General features: G+C 36.2%; 1 protein-coding gene across 2 annotated transcripts in view; it reads right to left on the bottom strand.

Annotated features, from left to right (window-relative positions):
- The window catches only part of CEP85L (centrosomal protein 85 like), a 151,267-nt gene that overhangs the window by 5,380 nt on the left and 123,773 nt on the right, over positions 1–22,114 (bottom strand). The window contains exons 11-12 of one of the 2 annotated variants that reach the window (XM_060114704.1): positions 2,356–2,460; positions 43–274 (exon numbers count right to left, since the gene is read on the bottom strand). In XM_060114704.1, the coding sequence (XP_059970687.1) occupies positions 43–274; positions 2,356–2,460 (337 nt within the window). The remainder of the gene's footprint in view (positions 1–42; positions 275–2,355; positions 2,461–22,114) is intronic. The other variant, XM_060114705.1, reaches the window with a different exon arrangement.

Here is a 22,114-nt window from a genome sequence, read left to right as displayed (position 1 = left end):
ACTGTTAAGCAATACAGTAAGAACAAGTCATTAGCCACTTACATCTGATTCCCAGTAATAATGAAAGATTAGGCTCTTTGCCCTGAGCACGCTGATTAAGAATACTACACAATGCCTTCAAGTCAAACAAACAATAGGACATTTCCTTGAACAGCTGATCAATCACACTCAAATCAAATAGTGGCCTTTTGGAAAGAACGGTCTGCTGCCTGGATTGGTCTGCTTCCTGGCCCTGATCCAATAAAGAGCAGGTCTCTTCTGTTTGTCTTTGGTTCTGCAATGGATAAAGAAAACAAAAATCTGGCTGTTAGAACAGAGGAAAGGTACTCAAAAGCCATAAAGGTTAACATTCCCCCATCCAATTCTATAAAGAAAACAGTGGAATCATATTACGTGCACATTAACCAAATTTAACTGCATACATATAGCAGGAAAAATAAAAAGGGAGAGAAAAAGAATTTAAATAGCGGAAAGGGTGCCATCTCATGGCCTAGAGTAAACCTGAGAGAGGAAACATGAATTCAAACAGTCTCAGTTTCTAGGGGGTCTCTCATGGTCGCACATAAAAAGTACCTTGGTTGTGTATATATTTTGCTATGAGATGTATCCCAAGAACAAAAAGAACTGCAAAGAAAACTTAAATCTCATCCTACAGTTTTATTGTTAGTAGCCACAGTGATTTAGTTACTCTGAAACTATTTTTTGTATATTGGGAAAAAAGTATATATGTTACTATGTTAATGTTGACAGGAACCATACTTTTCAGTGTAAGAGAAAAAGAAATAAAAATATAAAATCAAAGGAAAAAAAATGCCAAACAACTCTGAATTGTTAAATTTGAATTGGAAGTATCAGTACAAACTCATGATTTATTATGCTCAGAAAAAGCTACGCTCACCTCTTCCCCAAATGACCACCATTTACTCCTCATCCTGAAAACTGCTAATTAAAGGTAAGTTTAACTAGCTTTCCAGTTGGAACTGTATTTCAGAAAAGCCAAATAGCCTGGGTTGATGAGGAAAATACAAATTTTTACAGACAAATGCCAGCTAATAAATGTAAAGGGAATGATATAATTAGAAAAAATTACTGTTGTTTTAATCACCTAATCATTCAGACAATGATCACTGGTGCAAGCTAAAACCATCAAGGGAAAGGTTGCTGGCAAACTGCACATTTACACACTTGCCTAAGTATCAACAACCCCATTAACTGCTGACTGCAGAGGCTACAATGTTACAATGGAAAGAATCAGTCTGTCACCACCTTAACCCAGTGAGATGGGTATTTGTGACACTTACAGTGGGATAAACAAACACGTATAATTTGATGATGTGAACAATACCTACAAAGTATTCATGCCAAAAAATGTTTGCACTGAATCTAATATCTTTAGCTTTAACTCCTAGCTTACAAGAAATACAGGGGGTAGAGAACAAGATAAACGACACCATGAGGAAGCAATCAGACAAATCTAGGTGTGACAAATTTACAGTCTGTAAGACAAAATGCCCAGTTTCTTCAGGGAGAAGAAAGAAACTTTAGGTTTATAAGACAAAATGAAACACAACACACGGTCCTTGTTTGAATGCTGGTTTCAATAGCCACTATAAAAAACACTTGGGGAGCAAGAGGGAGGGGATATGGGAACATATGTATACGTATAGCTGATTTACTTTGTTATACAGCAGAAACTAACACACCATTGTAAAGCAATTATACTCCAATAAAGATGTTAAAAAAAACATTTGGGGAAGAAGGGGGGAAATTTTCATAAGACTAGGTATTATCAAACGTCAAGGAAAATTATTATTCTTATTGGGTGAGACAATGGTGAAATGGTTATATAGGAAACTGTCCCTAAGTTTTGGAGATGCATTCCTAAGTATTTAGAGGAAAATGTCATGATGACAACTCAAAAACTAAAATAAACATTTTTTGTATAACATGTCCTTAAATGCAAGCCAAGTATTTCATCTCATAATTAAATGAAGAAAGTGTGACCTGTTTCAGTGATGAAGTGTCTACATTGCACCTTCCTTAAGGATTTTCAAGGGTAATTTTGTTTGTATTCAACTTATGCATCATTTGATGACTTTAGGATCTAATCTCTATATACCATTTGACTCTGCTATAGTTAAGTTTGTGCAATTGTTTCTAAGACATAAGAAAAATAAAAGTTTTTCTTTTAGATTAGAATTTTAGTAAGAAACCTAATGGATTTAATTAACTGGCACATCAAAATCAAGTCTTCAATTAAAAAATGATTTATGAATATGTACAAAATAAGCATTTGCTTTAACTTAAGTAGGTACTGAATCATCCTTGAAAGCTATCTGAATTTCTTTTACTCACATCAAGCAATGTTCTTAATCTCTGAAGGTTTCTTTCTTTCTTTTCAAGCTCTTCCATCATCTTTTGAGTAGTCAATTTTTCTTTAGAAAGCTTCCCTTGCATAGACTAGAATAAAGAGAATTGCAAGCAAAGCATGTTAATGCTTAAAGCAAAATGCAATCAGGTAGGTAACCAGGAATACTGGCTCTGAATACTTTAGATGTTCTGACCTCCCTAACCCCTTGGAAGATGATGCCTTCACTTTTCAATCAACTCATATTACTTCTAGAGTGGATAATTCCAAAGCAGGGGAGGAGGGAGGAAGGAGAAAATATCATCTTTACCAAGACAGTTTTTAATCTGGGTAAAACATGTTAAATCTAATGTTGCTGTTTAACAACTGTATTACAAACAGTTCTTATTTTATTGATTTTTGTTTATATATTGGGAGTGTATTAGCAAATCTATACTTTAAAAAAACCCTTTTTCTTATGATTAATAAGGTACAAGATAATAAGATCATAAGACTATGCCTGTTTTCTATCATTTGAAACAGCGAAACACCCTCTCTGAGTGTATAATATTCCAAGCTGTGAATATGATGTTCAATTCAGGGCAGAGGTCTATTATGGGACTTAGATAAACTAATCTCTCTTAATTCCATTATAAAATTATAAATTATTCAGACATGATACTATTGTGAGATAATCTTGAGTATACCAAAGCAGAATATAGGATATTTTAAGAGTGCTTGGGTCATTTCAGCTTATAAATCTGATTTTCAGCTACACATCAAAGAAGAACTTGCCATAAACCTTATACTTATCAGTGATTTTTTTTTCTATCAACTTTTCTCCTTTTGAACCACAAGATCAATAAACATGACTAAAGAAGAAATTTCATTATTTTTTGCTTCAGGTCTATATTTAGTCTCAACTCTGAAAATTCTTCAGAATGCTGATGACCTAAATAGCATACAATCTACTGTGAAGGTTTTTTTTTTTTTCCCTCACATTATCTCTGGATGGAATAAGAGAGGATAGCTGTCACCATGGGTTGAGATAAGACTCTAAATATAAAACAGTTTTCTCAGTAACAGTATTCAATCTTGTTGCTTTTTAATTTCATTTGTCTGCTAAACTCTGTAAAAATATTATATTTAATTACTCAAAAGTTGGATACAAATGAATCAAGCTCTATAACAAGTACATTTTCTTTCAGGGAAAACTTGTTTTATATTCCACAAAGATGAATTCCACAGTACAAAGTCACATGGGCTACCTGAAAATATATATTTTTGGATATTGAAATTCCTTTGTAACTGAATCAAAACCCATTTGATTGAATGATATGTTGGGATTTATTTACCTAGCTAAAAACTCATACTTACTGGCATGACAAGATTATTCGGCTAGAATCCAGAATTCATCCTAAATTTTCTTAAGATTTGTGACTGTTTATTTTATTAGAATTGTAGAAGAAAGGCACAACAAATAAACTACTCTAAATCTCATATTTTAACAGTGAAAACAGAACCCAAGAGAGGTATTTTCACAATGCTGTAATATAATTCTTTAGAAGATTATAGTGGTTTTTATTTTTATCATGTTGAATGTGACTAATATGTAGCTAATAAATCTGACTAATACGTTACTGTGTAAGACTAAATTTAAATCAGTGAAGAAAAAGGTAATCTCCATCAGAATAAACCAGAAATGTCTGGCAGTAGTGCTGTCTGTCATAAGAAGGAAAACTGAACTGGGGAAATACATTAAGCTTAACGTGTTATGTTGGTTAGGTTCAAAGGTACTAATCAAGCAGCCCTTTAAAAGAAGAAAGAGTTCACAGACACATTCTAGTAAGACCAAATGCGCACAACTTATAGGATAATACTAGGTATGAGTGCTATAGCTGTCTGACAATAACATTTCACCTAAAAGATTAATTACTTCTCTATCCCAAATTGTATGAAAAAGCACATATTTAAAGTTTAAGAAAAAAGCAAGGTGAGGGGAATCTCTACTGAGCTCAGAATGGGATTACTGAAGTTAAAAACGAAATCATTTTTAAATGTCTACAATTTCCCTTTAAATTTCCTGTTTAATAATGATTTTTTAAAGTCTCAGTTACTAATCCACAGGTATTGATCACAATCATTCTTGCAGTTGAAAGTGGTTTTAAATTCATTTTTATTTTGATGTAAATATCCAGAAATGCTAACCATTTTTTGGCGCATATACATATTTTAACAAGGACCTAGAAGAACTAAAGATGAAACAGGCAACGATGAACAACACAATAAATGAAATTAAAAATACTCTAGATGGAATCAATAGCAGAATAACTGATGCAGAAGAACGGATAAGTGACCTGGAAGATAAAATAGTGGAAATAACTACTGCAGAGCAGAATAAAGAAAAAAGAATGAAAAGAACTGAGGACAGTCTCAGAAACCTCTGGGACAACATTAAACGCACCAACATTCGAATTATAGGGGTTCCAGAGGAAGAAGAGAAAAAGGGACTGAGAAAATATTTGAAGAGATTATAGTTGAAAACTTCCCTAATATGGGAAAGGAAATAGTTAATCAAGTCCAGGAAGCACAGAGAGTCCCATACAGGATAAATCCAAGGAGAAACACGCCAAGACACATATTAATCAAACTGTCAAAAATTAAATGCAAAGAAAACATATTAAAAGCAGCAAGGGAAAAACAACAAATAACACACAAGGGAATCCCCATAAGGTTAACAGCTGATCTTTCAGCAGAAACTCTGCAAACCTGAAGGGACTGGCAGGACATATTTAAAGTGATGAAGGAGAAAAACCTGCAACCAAGATTACTCTACCCAGCAAGGATCTCATTCAGATTTGATGGAGAAATTAAAACCTTTACAGACAAGCAAAAGCTGAGAGAGTTCAGCACCACCAAACCAGCTTTACAATAAATGCTAAAGGAACTTCTCTAGGCAAGAAACACAAGAGAAGGAAAAGACCTAAAATAACAAACCCCAAACAATTAAGAAAATGGGAATAGGAACATACATATTGATAATTACCTTAAAATGTAAATGGATTAAATGCTCCCACCAAAAGACACAGACTGGCGGAATGGACACAAAAACAGGACGCATATATATACTGTCTACAAGAGACCCATTTCAGACCTAGAGACACATACAGACTGAAAGTAAGGAGATGGAAAAAGATACTCCATGCAAATGGAAACCAAAAGAAAGCTGGAGTAGCAATTCTCATATCAGACAAAATAGACTTTAAAATAAAGACTACTAGAAGAGACAAAGAAGGACACTACATAATGATCAAGGGATGGATCCAGGAAGAAGATATAACAATTGTAAATATTTATGTACCCAACATAGGAGCACCTCAATATATAAGGCAAATACTAACAGCCATAAAAGGGGAAATCGACAGTAACACATTCATAGTAGGGGACTTTAACACCCCACTTTCACCAATGGAAAGATCATCCAAAATGAAAATAAATAAGGAAACACAAGCTTTAAATGATACATTAAACAAGATGGACTTAATTGATATTTATAGGACATTCCATCCAAAAACAACAGAATACACATTTTTCTCAAGTGCTCATGGAACATTCTCCAGGATAGATCATATCTTCAGTCACAAATCAAGCCGTGGTAAATTTAAGAAAATTGAAATCGTATCAAGTATCTTTTCTGACCACAATGCTATGAGACTAGATATCAATTACAGGAAAAGATCTGTAAAAAATACAAACAAATGGAGGCTAAACAATACACTACTTAATAACCAAGTAATCACTGAAGAAATCAAAGAGGAACTCAATAAATACCTAGAAACAAATGACAATGGAGACACGATGACCCAAAACCTATGGGATGCAGCAAAAGCAGTTCTAAGAGGGAAGTTTATAGCAATACAATCCCACCTTAAGAAACAGGAAACATCTCGAATAAACAACCTAACCTTGCACCTAAAGCAATTAGAGAAAGAAGAACAAAAAACCCCCAAAGTTAACAGAATGAAAGAAATCATAAAGATCAGATCAGTAATTAATGAAAAAGAAATGAAGGAAACAATAGCAAAGATCAGTAAAACGAAAAGCTGGTTCTTTGAGAAGATAAACAAAATTGATAAACCATTAGCCAGACTCATCAAGAAAAAAAGGGAGGGCTTCCCTGGTGGCGCAGTGGTTGAGAGTCCGCCTGCCGATGCAGGGGACACGGGTTCGTGCCCCGATCCCGGAAGATCCCACATGCCGTGGAGCGGCTGGGCCCGCGAGCCATGGCCGCGGAGCCTGTGTGTCCGGAGCCTGTGCTCCGCAACGGGAGAGGCCACAGCAGTGAGAGGCCCGCGTACAGCAAAAAAAAAAAAAAAAAAAAAAAAAAAAAAAAAAAAAAAAGGGAGAAGACTCAAATCAATAGAATTAGAAATGAAAAAGGAGAAGCAACAACTGACACTGCAGAAATACAAAAGATCATGAGAGATTACTACAAGCAACTCTATGCCAATAAAATGGACAACCTGGAAGAAATGGACAAATTCTTAGAAATGCACAACCTGCCAAGACTGAATCAGGAAGAAATAGAAAATACGAACAGACCAATCGCAAGCACTGAAATTGAAACTGTGATTAAAAATCTTCCAACAAACAAAAGCCCAGGACCAGATGGCTTCACAGGCGAATTCTATCAAACATTTAGAGAACAGCTAACACCTATCCTTCTCAAACTCTTCCAAAATATAGCAGAGGGAGGAACACTCCCAAACTCATTCTACGAGGCCACCATCACCCTGATACCAAAACCAGACAAGGATGTCACAAAGAAAGAAAACTACAGGCCAGTATCACTGATGAACATACATGCAAAAACCCTCAACAAAATACTAGCAAACAGAATCCAACAGCACATTAAAAGGATCATACACCATGATTAAGTGGGGTTTATTCCAGAAATGGAAGGATTCTTCAATATACGCAAATCAATCAAAGTGATACACCATATTAACAAATTGAAGGAGAAAAACCATATGATCATCTCAATAGATGCAGAGAAAGCTTTCGACAAAATTCAACACCCATTTATGATAAAAACCCTCCAGAAAGTAGGCATAGGGGGAACCTTCCTCAAGGCCATATATGACAAACCCACAGCCAACATCGTCCTCAATGGTGAAAAAATGAAAGCATTTCCACTAAGATCAGGAACAAGACAAGGTTGCCCACTCTCACCACTCTTATTCAACATAGTTTTGGAAGTTTTAGCCACAGAGAAGAAAAGGAAATAAAAGGAATCCAAATCAGAAAAGAAGAATTAAAGCTGTCACTGTTTGCAGATGACATGATACTATACATAGAGAATCCTAAAGATGCTACCAGAAAACTACTAGAGCTAATCAATGAATTTGGTAAAGTAGCAGGATACAAAATTAATGCACAGAAATCTCTGGCATTCCTATACACTAATGATGAAAAATCTGAAAGTGAAATCAAGACAACACTCCCATTTACCATTGCAACAAAAAGAATAAAATATCTAGGAATAAACCTACCTAAGGAGACAAAAGACCTGTATGCAGAAAATTATAAGACACTGATGAAAGAAAGTAAAGATGATACAAACAGATGGAGAGATATACCATGTTCTTGGATTGGAAGAATCAACATTGTGAAAATGACTCTCCTACCCAAAGCAATCTACAGATTCAATCCAATCCCTAGCAAATTACCACTGGCATTTTTCACAAAACTAGAACAAAAAATTTCACAATTTGTATGGAAACACAAAAGACCCCGAATAGCCAAAGCAATTTGAGAATGAAAAACAGAGCTGGAGGAATCAGGCTCCCTGTCTTCAGACTATACTACAAAGTGACAGTAATCAAGAGAGTATGGTACTGGCACAAAAACAGAAAGATAGATCAATGGAACAGGATAGAAAGCCCAGAGATAAACCCACACACATATGGTCACCTTATCTTTGATAAAGGAGGCAGGAATGTACAGTGGAGAAAGGATAGCCTCTTCAGTAAGTGTTGCTGGGAAAACTGGACAGGTACATGTAAAAGTATGAGATTAGATCACTCCCTAACACCGTACACAAAAATAAGCTCAAAATGGATTGAAGACCTAAATGTAAGGCCAGACACTATCAAACTCTTAGAGGAAAACATAGGCCGAACACTCTATGACATAAATCACAGCAAGATCCTTTTGGACCCACCTCCTAGAGAAATGGAAATAAAAACAAAATAAACAAATGGGACCTAATGAAATTTCAAAGCTTTTGCACAGCAAAGGAAAGAATAAACAAGACCAAAAGACAACCCTCAGAATGGGAGAACGTATTTGCAAATGAAGCAACTGACAAAGGATTAATCTCCAAAATTTACAAGCAGCTCATGCAGCTCAATAACAAAAAAACAAACAACCCAATCCAAAAATGGGCAGAAGACCTAAATAGACATTTCTCCACAGAAGATATACAGACTGCCAACAAACACATGAAAGAATGCCCAACATCATTAATCATTAGAGAAATGCAAATCAAAACTACAGTGAGATATCATCTCACACCAGTCAGAATGGCCATCATCAGAAAATCTAGAAACAATAAATGCTGGAGAGGGTGTGGAGAAAAGGGAACACTCTTGCACTGCTGGTGGGAATGTGAATTGGTACAGCCACTATGGAGAACAGTATGGAGGTTCCTTAAAAAACTACAAATAGAACTACCATATGATCCAGCAATCCCACTACTGGGCATATACCCTGAGAAAACCAGAATTCAAAAACAGTCATGCACCAAAATGTTCATTGCCGCTCTATTTACAATAGCCAGGAGATGGAAACAACGTTAAGTGTCCATCATCGGATGAATGGATAAAGAAGATGTGGCACATATATACAATGGAATATTACTCAGCCATAAAAAGAAATGAAATTGAGCTATTTGTAATGAGGTGGATGGACCTAGAGTCTGTCATACAGAGTGAAGTAAGTCAGAAGGAGAAAGACAAATACCGTATGCTAACACAAATATATGGAATTTAAGAGAAAAAAATGTCATGAATAACCTAGGGGTAAGACAGGAGTAAAGACACAGACCTACTAGAGAATGGACTTGAGGATATGGGGAGGGGGAAGGGTAAGCTGTGACAAAGTGAGAGAGTGGCATGGACATGTGTACACTACCAAACGTAAAACAGATAGCTAGTGGGAAGCAGCTGCATAGCACAGGGAGATCAGCTCGGTGCTCTGTGACCACCTAGCGGGGTGGGATAGGGAGGGTGGGAGGGAGGGAGATGCAAGAGGGAAGAGATATGGAACATATGTATATTTACAACTGATTCACTTTGTTATAAAGCAGAAACTAACACAGCATTGTAAAGCAATTATACTCCAATATAGATGTAAAAAAAAAAAAAAAGAATTAGGATACTTGAACCAGGATGGCACAACAGTGGAGGTCAGGAGAAGGTGCCAGATGCTAGATATATTTTGAAGAAAACAGGAGTTGCTCACAAAATGTAAGGCAGAAGAGAAGTCAAGAATAAGTCTTAAGGTTTCCAGACAGAGCAAACGGTAGGGCAGATCTGTCATTAATAGATATGGGAAATATTGAAGGTGCAGCAGGTTTATTAGTTTTTGGCTTAGGGGAATGAGAAATTCAGTTTTGAACATGTTATGTCCAATACATCAAGTGGTGACGTTGAGAAGGCGATTGGATATAAAAATTGTAAGAAAAGGGGAGCACTTTGACCTGGAGATAAAAATTAGGGAGTAGTAAGCACACACATTTTATTTAAAGCCATAAGACTGGGTAAGATCACCAAGAGAAGTATAAATAGAGAATCCTAGGAAAGAAACAAACCCCTTTTTTGAAATATGACACTGTGTGTGTGTGTATTTTAGCAGTATAACTGACCTACAACACTATGTTAATTTGAGGTGCACGACATAGTGATCTGATATTTCTATACATGACAAAATGATCACCATGATAAGTCTAGTTACCATCTGCCACCATACAAGGTTATTACAATATTATTGACTATATTCCCCCCACTGTACATTTCACTCCTGTGACTCATTTATTTTGTAACTGCAAGTTTGTACCTCTTAATCTTGCTCACTGGAATATGATACAGTATTTTTGAAAGTAATTCACATGTCTTCAAAATAAACCTTAACATAAATATCACAAATGAAACTAAACTTATCCCTAGATTATAAACTGGATAAGTTTCTAATAAGGTAATATGTCCAATTTTTATATACTAGTCTACTAACCTGCCTATACATTACAATAGGATTTATGCTACAGACCTTAAATTTATTGTGTCTAGTTAAATGAAACAACAAAAACAACCAAAAAGTATCTTAAAAAGCAAGTTCCTCTGCATTCTTTTTTTTTTTTTTTTTTTTTTTTTTTTTTTTTGTGGTACGCGGGCTTCTCACTGCTGTGGCCTCTCCCGTTGTGGAGCACAGGCTCCGGACGCGCAGGCTCAGCGGCCACGGCGCACGGACCCAGCCGCTCCGCGGCACGCGGGATCCTCCCAAACCGGGGCACGAACCCGTGCCCCCTGCATCGGCAGGCGGACTCTCAACCACTGTGCCACCAGGGAAGCCCTCTCTGCATTCTTTTGATTGTCATTTTATTGTACATGTTTCTATTATCTAGAAACAAGGTATAAGTCAGTCACTTTAAGTTTATTGCTGAGAACAGTCAAAAGGCTTCACAGTAACTGTTATGATTTTATTAATACAAGCACACTATTTTTGCAATAGCATATGTAACTATACATAAAAGGTAAGATAATAGTGCTACTATCATAAGAAATAGCAATTAATAAAGAGCATGCATACTTAACAAGATAATGGCATTTAGAAATCATTAATAAGAAGACTATATTCTTTTAATAAAATTTAATATTTTTCTCTCAACACCTTTTTAAAAACTAGTTAAGAAAAGTTCATCTCCTACATGAGGCCATCCATTCGTTCAAGACTGGGCGAGATAGCTGTTTTATCTAATACATAGAAACCAACACAGAGAGTCAAGGAAAATGAATATGTTCCAAATTTAAGAATAAGATAAAACCACAGAAAAAGACCTTAATAAAAGAGAAAAGTGGTTTACCTGATAAACACTTCAAAATAATGGTCATAAAGATGCTCACCAAGGTAAGGAGAACAAAGCAAGAACAAAGTGACAATTTCAACACAGAGAGAAAAAGTATAAGATAGTACCAAATGGAAGTCACAGAGCTGAAGAATACAATAACTGAACTGAAAAATACAATAGGGGGTGTTTAATAGCAGACTAGATGAGGCGGAACAAAGGATCAGTACATTTGAAGACAGGGCAATGAAACTCAGCCAATCAGAGCAGTAAAAAGAAAAAAAGAATGAAGATAGTCTGAGGGACTTATGGGACAACATTAGGCAGACCAACATTCACATTATAGGGGTTCTAGAAGGAAGAGCGAGAGAGAGAAATGGACAGAAAACTTAAGTGGAGTAATGGCTGAAAACTTCCATAACCTGGGGAAGGAAACAGACATCCAGATCCAGGAAACTAAGAGTTCCAAAGAAGATGAATCTAAAGAGACCCACTGCAAGGCACATTATAATGAAACTGTCAAAAGTTAAAGAGAGAGAATCTTAGAAGCAGCGAGAGAAAAACAACTTATTACATGCAAGGGAAAGCCCATGATGCTATCAGCAGATTTTTCAGCAGAAACTTTGCAGGCCAGAAGAATGTGGCACTATATATTCAAAGTGCTGGGGTGGAGGGGAGGGAAAGAACTGCCAACCAATAACATTCCACTTGGAAAGTTGTCCTTCAGAATTGAAGGAGAAATAAAGAGTTTTCCAGACAAACAACAGCTGAAAGAGTTCATCACCACTAGATGGGCCTCACAAGAAATGTTAAAGGGATTCTTTAAGCTGAAACGAAAGGGTACTAATTAGTAACAGGATAAGTATAAATCTCACTAGTAAAGGTAAATATATTGTAAAATTCAGAATAATCTAATGTTGTAAAGGTGGTTGGTTAATCACTTACAAAGCTACTATGAAGGTTAAAAGGCAAAAGTAGTAGAACTATAACTATAATAATTTGTTAATGGATAGACAAGATAAACTGTGGCATCAAAAATATAAAAAGGGGAGGGTGCTATATCAAACTAAAAAGCTTCTGCACAGTGAAGGAAACCACCAACAAAATGAAAAGGTAACCTACAGAATTGTAGAAAATATTTGCAAATAATGTATCTGATAAGGGGTTAATATCCAAAATATATAAAGAATTTATACAACAAGAGCTGAAAAAAATCCAATTTAAAATGGGTAAAAGTTTAAATAGACATTTTTCCAAAGAAGATATTCAAATGGCCAACAGGCACATGAAAAGTTGCTCAACTTCACTAATCATCAGGGAAATGTACATCAAAACCAAAACCACAATGAGATCACCTCACACCTGTCAGGGTGGTTATTATCAAAAAGAGGTAAGTGTTAGCTAGGATGTAGAGAAAAAGGGAACCCTTGTGCACTGTTGGTGGAAATGTAAATTGGTGCAGCCACTATGGAGAACAGCTTGGAGGTTCCTCAGGCAACTAAAAACAGACCTACCATGTGATCCAGCAACTCCAGTTCTGGGAATTTATCCAATGGAAATGAAAACACTAACTTGAAAAGATATGTGCACCCCACTGTTCACTGCAGCATTATCTATAATAGCCAAGACATGGAAGCAACCTAAGTGTCCCTCAATGGATGAATGGATGAGGAAAATGTGATTTTATATAATACACACACACACACACACACACACACACACACACACACACACACACACAATGGAATATTATTCAGCCATAAAAAGAATGAAATCTTGCCACTTGCAACAACATGGATGGAGCGTGAGCACATAATGCTAAGTGAAATAAGTCAGACAGAGAAAGGCATACTGTATGATTTCACTTATATGTGAAATATTAAAAAAACCCCACCAAACTCAGAGATAACAGAGAACAGATGTGTGGTTGCCAGAGGGGAGGGAGTGGGAGTGGGGAGGGAATGAGCAAAGGGGGTCAAAAGGTATAAACTTCCAGTTTTAAAATAAGTCCTGGGGATGTAATGTACAGCACGGTGGCTATAGCTAACAATACTGTATTGTACATTTGAGTTGCTGAGAGTAGATCTTAAACGTTCTCATCACAAGAAATAAAATGGATGTTAATTATTAGACTTACTGTGGTGATCATTTTGCAACATATAAAAATATCAAATCACTATTTTGTACACCTGAAACTAATGTTATAACAGTTTGAAAGAAAGAAAGTATAGAGTTAATGGTAACAAGATAAGATTTTGGAGTCAGACAAAATTAGGTTCTGGGTGTACAGCTTATGTGTTGTATAATCATGGGTAAGTTATTCAACCTTTCTAGGCTCCAAATTCATCAGAAAGATTTTCTAACCTTGTAAAGTACTGTAAAGTACTGTGAAAATTATGTGGTATATATGTAGACAATACCTTTGGATGCCTGCCTATTCACAAATCCCATGAATCATACATAAGTAGTCATATTTGTACTGGGATTCTATATTCTTGGGTTATAGCTCACTGGGTCAGGCTGAATGAACACCTGACCAAACCTGAGGAATTGAGACCCAAAGTCTATGAGTTAGTCTCTGCAGGTGGCGGGAAATGAACTATAGAACTTCAGGGCTGTGGGACAGCCATAGTCTGCCATATAAGCTAAAGGAGGAAAGGAAGTCAGTCTGCAGAGAGAGAGAAGAGACTGAAACAGACGGAAATGCGAGCAGCAACAAGGCCTTTTCCTTCCTGAAGCCAGGCTTCATTCCTACCTATGGATTCCACAGATATCTCTGCATTCTTGTAATACAGTATATTCTACTGTTTTTGCTTAGGCTAAATTGAATTGGTTCTGTTGCTTACAATCAAAAAGCCTAATTTACTTTTACCTAGTACAAAATATTTATGCAACTAACACTAATTCCTTTCTTCTTATACTAATATTTAAAAGCCCATTTCTTATTTCAAATCACCATGATATACACTTTAAATATCTTACAATTTTATTTGTCAACTATACTTCAATAAAGCTGGGGGAAAAAAAGAGCCCATTCCAGGGACTTCCCTGGCAGACCAGTGGGCCAGTTGCAGGTTCAATCTCTGGTTGGGGAACTAAGATCCCACATGATGCGCAGTGTAGCCCAAAATTAAAAACAACAACAACAACAACAAAAAAAACCCCACAAAACAAAACAACAACAAAAAAGAGCCTGTTCCAAATTCAGCATTATGGGTGAATTTTCTTGTGGAAAAAGTTTTTTTGGGTCTTTTTTCACTAGTCATCCCCTAGAAGAGTGCCTAGCCCATGGCAGAAACTCAGTTAACAATTACTAAATGAGCTGAATAAATGACAAAATATGAAAAAGTAACTATTTAACACCTAGTTTTGTTTAAGTAAGAAGCTGTGTTTACTCATTCAAAACAGTTACTGAGCCTCTTTTATGCACAAGGCACTGTGCTAAGTGCTGAACTGGATAAGGAATGTTCAAAGACCTTAGTGTACCCATTATAAAGCTCCTGAAATAAATGTATCAGAAAAAAAAGGCATTTTATTCATCTCAAGGAGCAAATAATGCCACCACACCGTAGAGTGTAATGTACTAAAAAATTTCACTTTGGAGACAAAATTTCCAAATTGTGCTTCTAGGTAACTGAGCATAAGATGCTTTCTGCAGAAGACTAATTTCCCAGTGTGCTCCAGTTTAAATATCTTTCATTCCAGGAAAAGACCCTTAAAACAATTCCCTCCCCTAAGGCTTATACAAGGAAGAAATCAAGACTAACATTTTTTTTTTTCTTTTTCTTGGGACTTTTCACTTTGAGACATCCAGGATTAATGCCCAAGGCACAAACTCTGAGGTCAGACAGACATGAATTAGGATCTCAGCTGAGACCTTGGGCACACCTTTTAAATCTCAGCAACTTCATGTATAAAAATACGTTCTTTCTTACCTTGTAAGATTACTGTTGAGGCTTAGAGATAATAAACATAAACCAGAAAGAACCGCTCCTGTAACATGTAATATCATCACTAGCATCATCACTGACACCTCTGCATTTGGCAACAGAGGTTCTATTTCTCACTTTGGCCTAAGTGTGGAAAAATATTAAACCCCTTTTCCTCATTCTTCCATACTGATAAAAGAATTTTCAAAATATCTGTAAAACTAAGGAATATGCAAGCACCATAAGAATTGCAATTTTTTAGGTTTCTGTTTAATAATAATTGAAGATAGTGTACACCTCAAATTCCTTTCTTAACTATCATCTTGTTACCTGATATAATTTAAAAAATAATCTCCCTGAGGGCTCTGCTTTCAGCATGATGGCATGAGGAGCTCCTCAGACCTGCTCCCCAAGGAAACTGGTGAAAAACCATAAAATAACACATTTAAAGCTTCTGGAAATGGTTCATACAAGCAAATGAAGAAACATATTCAAGAAAAGCTACTAAAACTCAGAAGAGCTGAAGTCTGTGGTATCTGAAACAAAATCCACTTGATTCCTACCCTCTCACAGCTAAGCAAAATGGAAACTCCAGACTGGAACAGCCAAGAACAGAGGGCTCCCTCTCCCCCAACTCCTAGTTGGACCACTGTCTTCCTAGGAAGGGCAGGGCATCAGCACTTCTCATCTGTAGCTGAAGCTAAGTTCCAGGCAAGTGCAGCCAAAAGGTGGGGGCTCCGTTCTTCCGCCCAGGCCGCCTCAAGGGAGGAAGGCTTTACCTGGGGTGTAGCCACAAGAATACTGGGGCCCTGACTGCCCTTGTGTTGGCTTCTGGGGCAGGAGTATCCACTGAAAGAGGCAAGCCGAGAGACCTAGAGCTGCTGCCCACCCTCCCTCCACTAGCGCTCAGCTAGAGTCAATCAGAATCTTGACATTGTTCCCACCCACAATGACTAGGCTCAGAGATTTTGCCTGGGGAGAAATAGACCACAGAACAGAGAACTCTGAAGGTCTCCCTAAAGGAACTGAATTCTTTTGTAACAGAGTATGAAGTTCAATCCTAAGGGCACTCTCAAAACAGTGGGAGATTGTGGCAAAGGCAGTTGGGAGGACAGTGTTAGATTCATTGGAGCAACAGGCTCTACTGTAGGCTGGCTAGCTTGCAAGAGAGAAACAGTAAAAGAGACAGCTGGGAAGGACACTCCTGGGAACAGTAAAAATCTCAAACATTAACCCAGGAAGCTAGTCCTTCAAAGGAGCCAGAATGGACCAGCCTATGAAGCAATTTATGCCACAGGGCATTGTTGAAAACAGCAGAGTGTTGAGCTGGCAATTAATGGAGCTTAACAACTGGTGTGGTCAGAGAAGGAGTCACAAAAGACCACATATTACATTTATATAAAATGTCTAAGAGCAGGCAAATCTATAAATACAGGAAGTAGATTAGTGATTGCTTATTCTGAGGAGGGCATGGGGTTTAAGAGAGTGACAGCTAAAGGTGTTACTTTTGGAGATGACAAAAATGTTCTAAAATTGACTGTGGTCTTGGTTCCATACATCTGTGAGTATACTAAAAATTACTGAATTGTATATTTATTCTTGGCCACTTGGCTTGTGGGATCTTAGCTCCCCAACCAGGGATCAAACCTGTGCCCCCTGCGTTGGAAGCACGGAGTCTTAACCACTGGACCACCAGGGAAGTCCCTCTGAATTGTATACTTTAAATGGGTGAACTATAGGGCATGTGAACTATATAACAATAAAACTGTTATTAAAAAATCAGCACAATATTAAAAAAACACCACTTGCCTGGGTTCCTTTTCTTCCAGGTCATGATTTTCTCAGGCTTATAAAGCAAGAGCTACCAAAAGAGTTTAAATGTGCCATTACAAACCTAAGGTTAGTGTCTCAGAATTAAACCCTTTTTTTTAAACTTAAATCTCAGTCTTTCCAGTCAAGTCCCACTTGTGGTCCCATGATCAAGCTGAGGATTGTACAATACTTCCTAAAGGCTCTAGGACTAGGACTACTACTAGGCTATAAGGAAGAACTGCCTAGAGAACTTGTTAATAATACATTATTTCAAGCTTCACCCCAGAGATACTGACTCATCAGAGTCACAGTGGGGCCCAGAAATCTGTATTTTAAAAAGCATCCCAAGTACTTTGAATATCCATATAGGTTTGGTGACCACTCATAGCACAGGCTCAAGAATACTCTTTCATGATTCAAGTGAGCTAACTCCCTTCCTGCAACTTCCCACCTCAGACACAAAGAACTGACTTTTCAAAAGTTAAATCCACCTTTTATATATCTTATTCTAAGATTTTAATTAACAACTATACTGTGCACACAAAAGGCCTATACACTAAAGATTTTTTCTCTTTGTAAGTACAAAGACTAGAGAGAAAGCTTATTTTTTAAAAATCTACTTTTCCTTTAATAGAATACATATTTTTGGCTGCTAGGATTTTCAAAAATTAGTATTGATTTCTGGTGAGAATATTTTCAGTTTTTCATGCATTATATAAAGCATTTACACATAGGTAAAATTTTTAAAAATTAAAAAACTTTGGGAAGAAAGAACTTCATGTCAGGACACATTACAAAACTAGGATAACATAAAAAATAGGAGATAAAATCACACGATAATAATGAAAAACATTAAATCAATATTTATTTAGGTTAAAGAAAAATTATATTCTGCTTGTATGACATTGTATTGGATTATGATCCATTTTCTCACCATATCTACTGAAAAAACCTGTTTGATGAAAGCTTTAATAAGAGAGATTGCTAAAAATTGGAATAAAATCTTCTTAGGCTGTGGAAACATCTTCTCTTGAAGTGTTATAAATAGGACAGACTGTCACAGTTTTGAGATTGGTGGTCCCAACCATGCCATTAAAAGTGAACAGTCTTAAAGACTTTTAAAAGTGTCATTCTTACTTTGTAATATTATAATCATTCATTGATAGCTGTCAATTCAGAAAGGCCATTTAAATGCATAAGTTCTTTTAATGAGAAAACTTTTTAACATGTTAGAGAAAACAAGTAAACATAACAAACTTTTTTACTTTGTATCTCCTCTGCCAAAAGATTACAATGATAACATACAAAGATAGCAGCTCACTGGAAACAAGGTTATATGGGTGAAATGTCCTTTTGAGGGATAAATAGGAAGAAAGGTAATAATGCCCAGTGAAGAACTCGTTCACATTCTGACTGTAGCCGTGTTTATGGAAATGATGGGAAACATTCTACTGCAAAATGTCTTTTTATAGTATATATATTGACAGAAGAAAAACCTGTAAGAGAAGTCAGTTTAGCTACACTGGTTTCTTGGATATAAGGAAAGGCAATATTTCTAAAGGATCAATTACTAATCAAGGTATTCATGCCAGTTAACAATATCATCTTGATGGCTGAACAAAATAGTGGATAAATCTGTGTATTTATAACACTGAACTCAATTTCAAAATCAGCATATACTGTTACATGAAGTAAAACTTTTTCTGTATTCAACAACAAATAGAATATAACTAGTAGAAGACTGATTCTCCTCAAACCTCCAAAGTTGTGAATCAATAAACTTGCCACTGACCTAAACCAGGTAAGTATTTATTTGAGTTCTGGTGCAAGGTAGTAAACTACATGTATTTTATTTTCTTTTTAAAAATGTACTTATTTTATTTATTTAGTTTTGGCTGCATTGGGTCTTCGTTGCTGCACGCAGGCTTTCTCTAGTTGCAGCAACCGGGGGCTACTCTTTGTTGTGGTGCATGGGCTTCTCACTGCAGTGGCTTCTCTTGTTGCGAAGCACGGGCTCTAGGTGCGCAGGCTTCAGTAGTTGTGGCTCGCGGGCTTTAGCGCACAGGGTCAGTAGCTGTGGTGCATGGGCTTAGCTGCTCTGTGGCATGTGGACCTTCCTGGACCAGGAAGAACCTGTGTCCCCTGCATTGGCAGGCAGATTCTTAACCACTGCGCCACCAGGGAAGTTCAATAGTTGTATTTTAAGTATAGCATTTTCACTCTATAACAATGCCTTATTTTTACCGCCTATAAACTGGACATAATAAACACAGCAAGGGATTTTATTTTTCACTTGTGTCATAAAATTTAAGCTATAAGAATAACCTGCATATACCCAAGGCAATGCAGTACTCCAAATCAGCCAAACGAACTTCTAACAAATTTGATCTTCTCAACAGTTTGCAGGGACATAAAGAAGCAGTGAAACATGAAACTTGAATAATACTAAGGTGGCTTTGTCTATTAAACACCCGAAAATGGAACAACTTCCCAGCACTATGGAGGAATGAAACACGCAAACTATAATGGTAGTGACATTTTATAATAAATTTAATACTATACTAATAGCTAAAATGCATAATTCATGTTAAAAATGGTTGGGAAGTTCTCTGTTGTTCTTAATTATAAAGTATTTTGTGTTATTTTGGCTATGCCAAGGAATTTGAAGTAATATAAAACAGAGCTAAAGCATGTTGGAAGGACATCACCATCTACATAGGACTAAGGTTGGCCATTCTTGATGTAAGCAAAAGGAAAAGCTAGGAGCTTTAAATAATCAGTGTTTGACAGGAATTGCTCTATTATGTGGTTCAACTTGATGGCATGCCCATTGACTATAGTATAAAGCAACAAGAATACTTTTTCAACCCAGAGTGTTCTCTTTAGGATTCTGCAGTTTCCAATGCTAGGTAAATAATTAGTATTCATTTTTTCAGAAGAGGCAATAGTCTGAAAATTTCAGGTTTTTACAGTTTTTTTTTTATATCCATCACAAACCACCAAATAACAAATGAAACAAAAAACCTAGCTTTCTCAACTGTGAGGGCCCCAAAATAACAAGTTTAAACAAGTAATGTTAAGCAAAAAATTTTCTCATTATCTGAGGCATATTTGTCTCCATCTGTAATTTTCAAGATATTTTCAAATAATATCTTGGTAAATACATGGAGCTTAGTTGGCCAGTTACCAACATTTGCTGTCTCTCTCTGTGAGCAAACTATATTCTAGACCTATAAACCTAGATGGTCACAATGGCTAAGGACAAAAAACAAAACAAAACAAAACAAGATAGGCTTTGCTTCCAAAGGTAAGACAACAGAATTAATGAGTATACTGTCTGGGCCCAAATATTTGGAAATAAATGTACCTCATTAATTTGACTTCCATTCTGTAATTAATTTGAAGAAATAAAAGAATGTTAACTCAAGCATTTTAAGAACAAAGAATGGAATGGCACATAATTATATATTCTTCTACATATTCATATCTAAATGTGACTGACTAAAGACTTGGTTAATGTGTAAGAGTAAATTGCATTACGATGCTTCCACAAATGGGGAAAATGCACATTTCAATTAATACAAATATACACTAAACATCTATAATGTGAGAGTATGCAATAAATCCTACAAATAAACAAATTAAAAACAATAAATCCTACATGTTTTATCCACCAAAATCTCAATGCCAAAGGACAAAGTTGACTGTCCTTAATTTGTATCGAGATAACTTTTATTAGATTTACCTCCTAGATATTGTTACCAAATGAAATAGAAATTCCTTTCATTGTGGTCTATGATATGAAGTCAGATAATAATGGCTGAGGGAATCTAACCATCTTGTAATTCAAATGGCTTGCAGAACAACTGAAGGAATACACACTAAAGAGTATAACCTCTGTGAATCAATCCAATAAGCCCACACACTTGTTGAATTGGACTAGTGTTTGATTAAACTGATAGATCACTTAATATGGCCAAAAGACAAAGCAGATTGTCCATAAATTCTGACACTCAAACCATTACGTTTTTTTTACTTCCAGTTTTGAGAATACTCAAATTAGGAGATATAAAAATAATTTATTCAGCAAAATTTGTCCAATGGTTTTCTATCACACAAAGAATAAAATACAGACATATACCTCTATGTGATCTGGCCCCAGGCTACTTTCTACCATCAGTCACCTCTCACTATATCTCACAATCACTGTACTCCAGACTAGCAGCCTTCTTGCTAGTCTTAGAGCACACCAGGCACATTCAGGGCACTGGTTGCTCTCTTTGCCTAGAATGTTCTTCCCCTGCTTATCTTCATTCAGAACTATGTTCAAATATTACTTCTTCAGGGAAAACTTCATGACCACTGCGTATAATGCAGCACGATCTGCATTGCCCTCTATCCTACTTTTTTTTTTTTTTAAATAATAGTATGTATCCGTACTTGACATTATATTTCCAATTTCTCCATCTCACCCCACTAGAATGGCCAGGGACTTGCTTTGTTCACTGATGAATCTCCAGTGCTAAGAACAGTGCCTGGCATATATGTAAGGGCTCGGTAAATATCTGGCAAATCAATAAAAGAATGAAAATCCACTTAATCTACAAATTTTGGTTGATATTTTGGGTCAGATACCCTAAGCTCTAGATACAGACACAAATATGCAAAGTGTTATACTTTGATAATACAGAAAAATAATATATAGTATTATTAGGAGGGAGAGTGCTCTTGCCGAGTTACAATGGACTAAAAACAGTCCACTGTCTTTAATTTTAGATCACTGATGACCTTAACCAAATGTGTTCTCAGTAGTAGAGATAGACTGCACCCAATTGAAAAGAGGAGAGGTAAGGAATAGAGAAGAATAATTTTCACAGTTTTTGAAGAACTGATTTACCAAGT

The sequence above is a fragment of the Mesoplodon densirostris genome, chromosome 12 (genome assembly GCF_025265405.1).
Source record: "Mesoplodon densirostris isolate mMesDen1 chromosome 12, mMesDen1 primary haplotype, whole genome shotgun sequence".
Taxonomy (NCBI): Eukaryota; Metazoa; Chordata; class Mammalia; order Artiodactyla; family Ziphiidae; genus Mesoplodon; species Mesoplodon densirostris.
The sequence above is the reverse complement of the archived record's forward strand: the minus strand, read 5'-3'. Positions and strand labels throughout refer to the sequence as shown.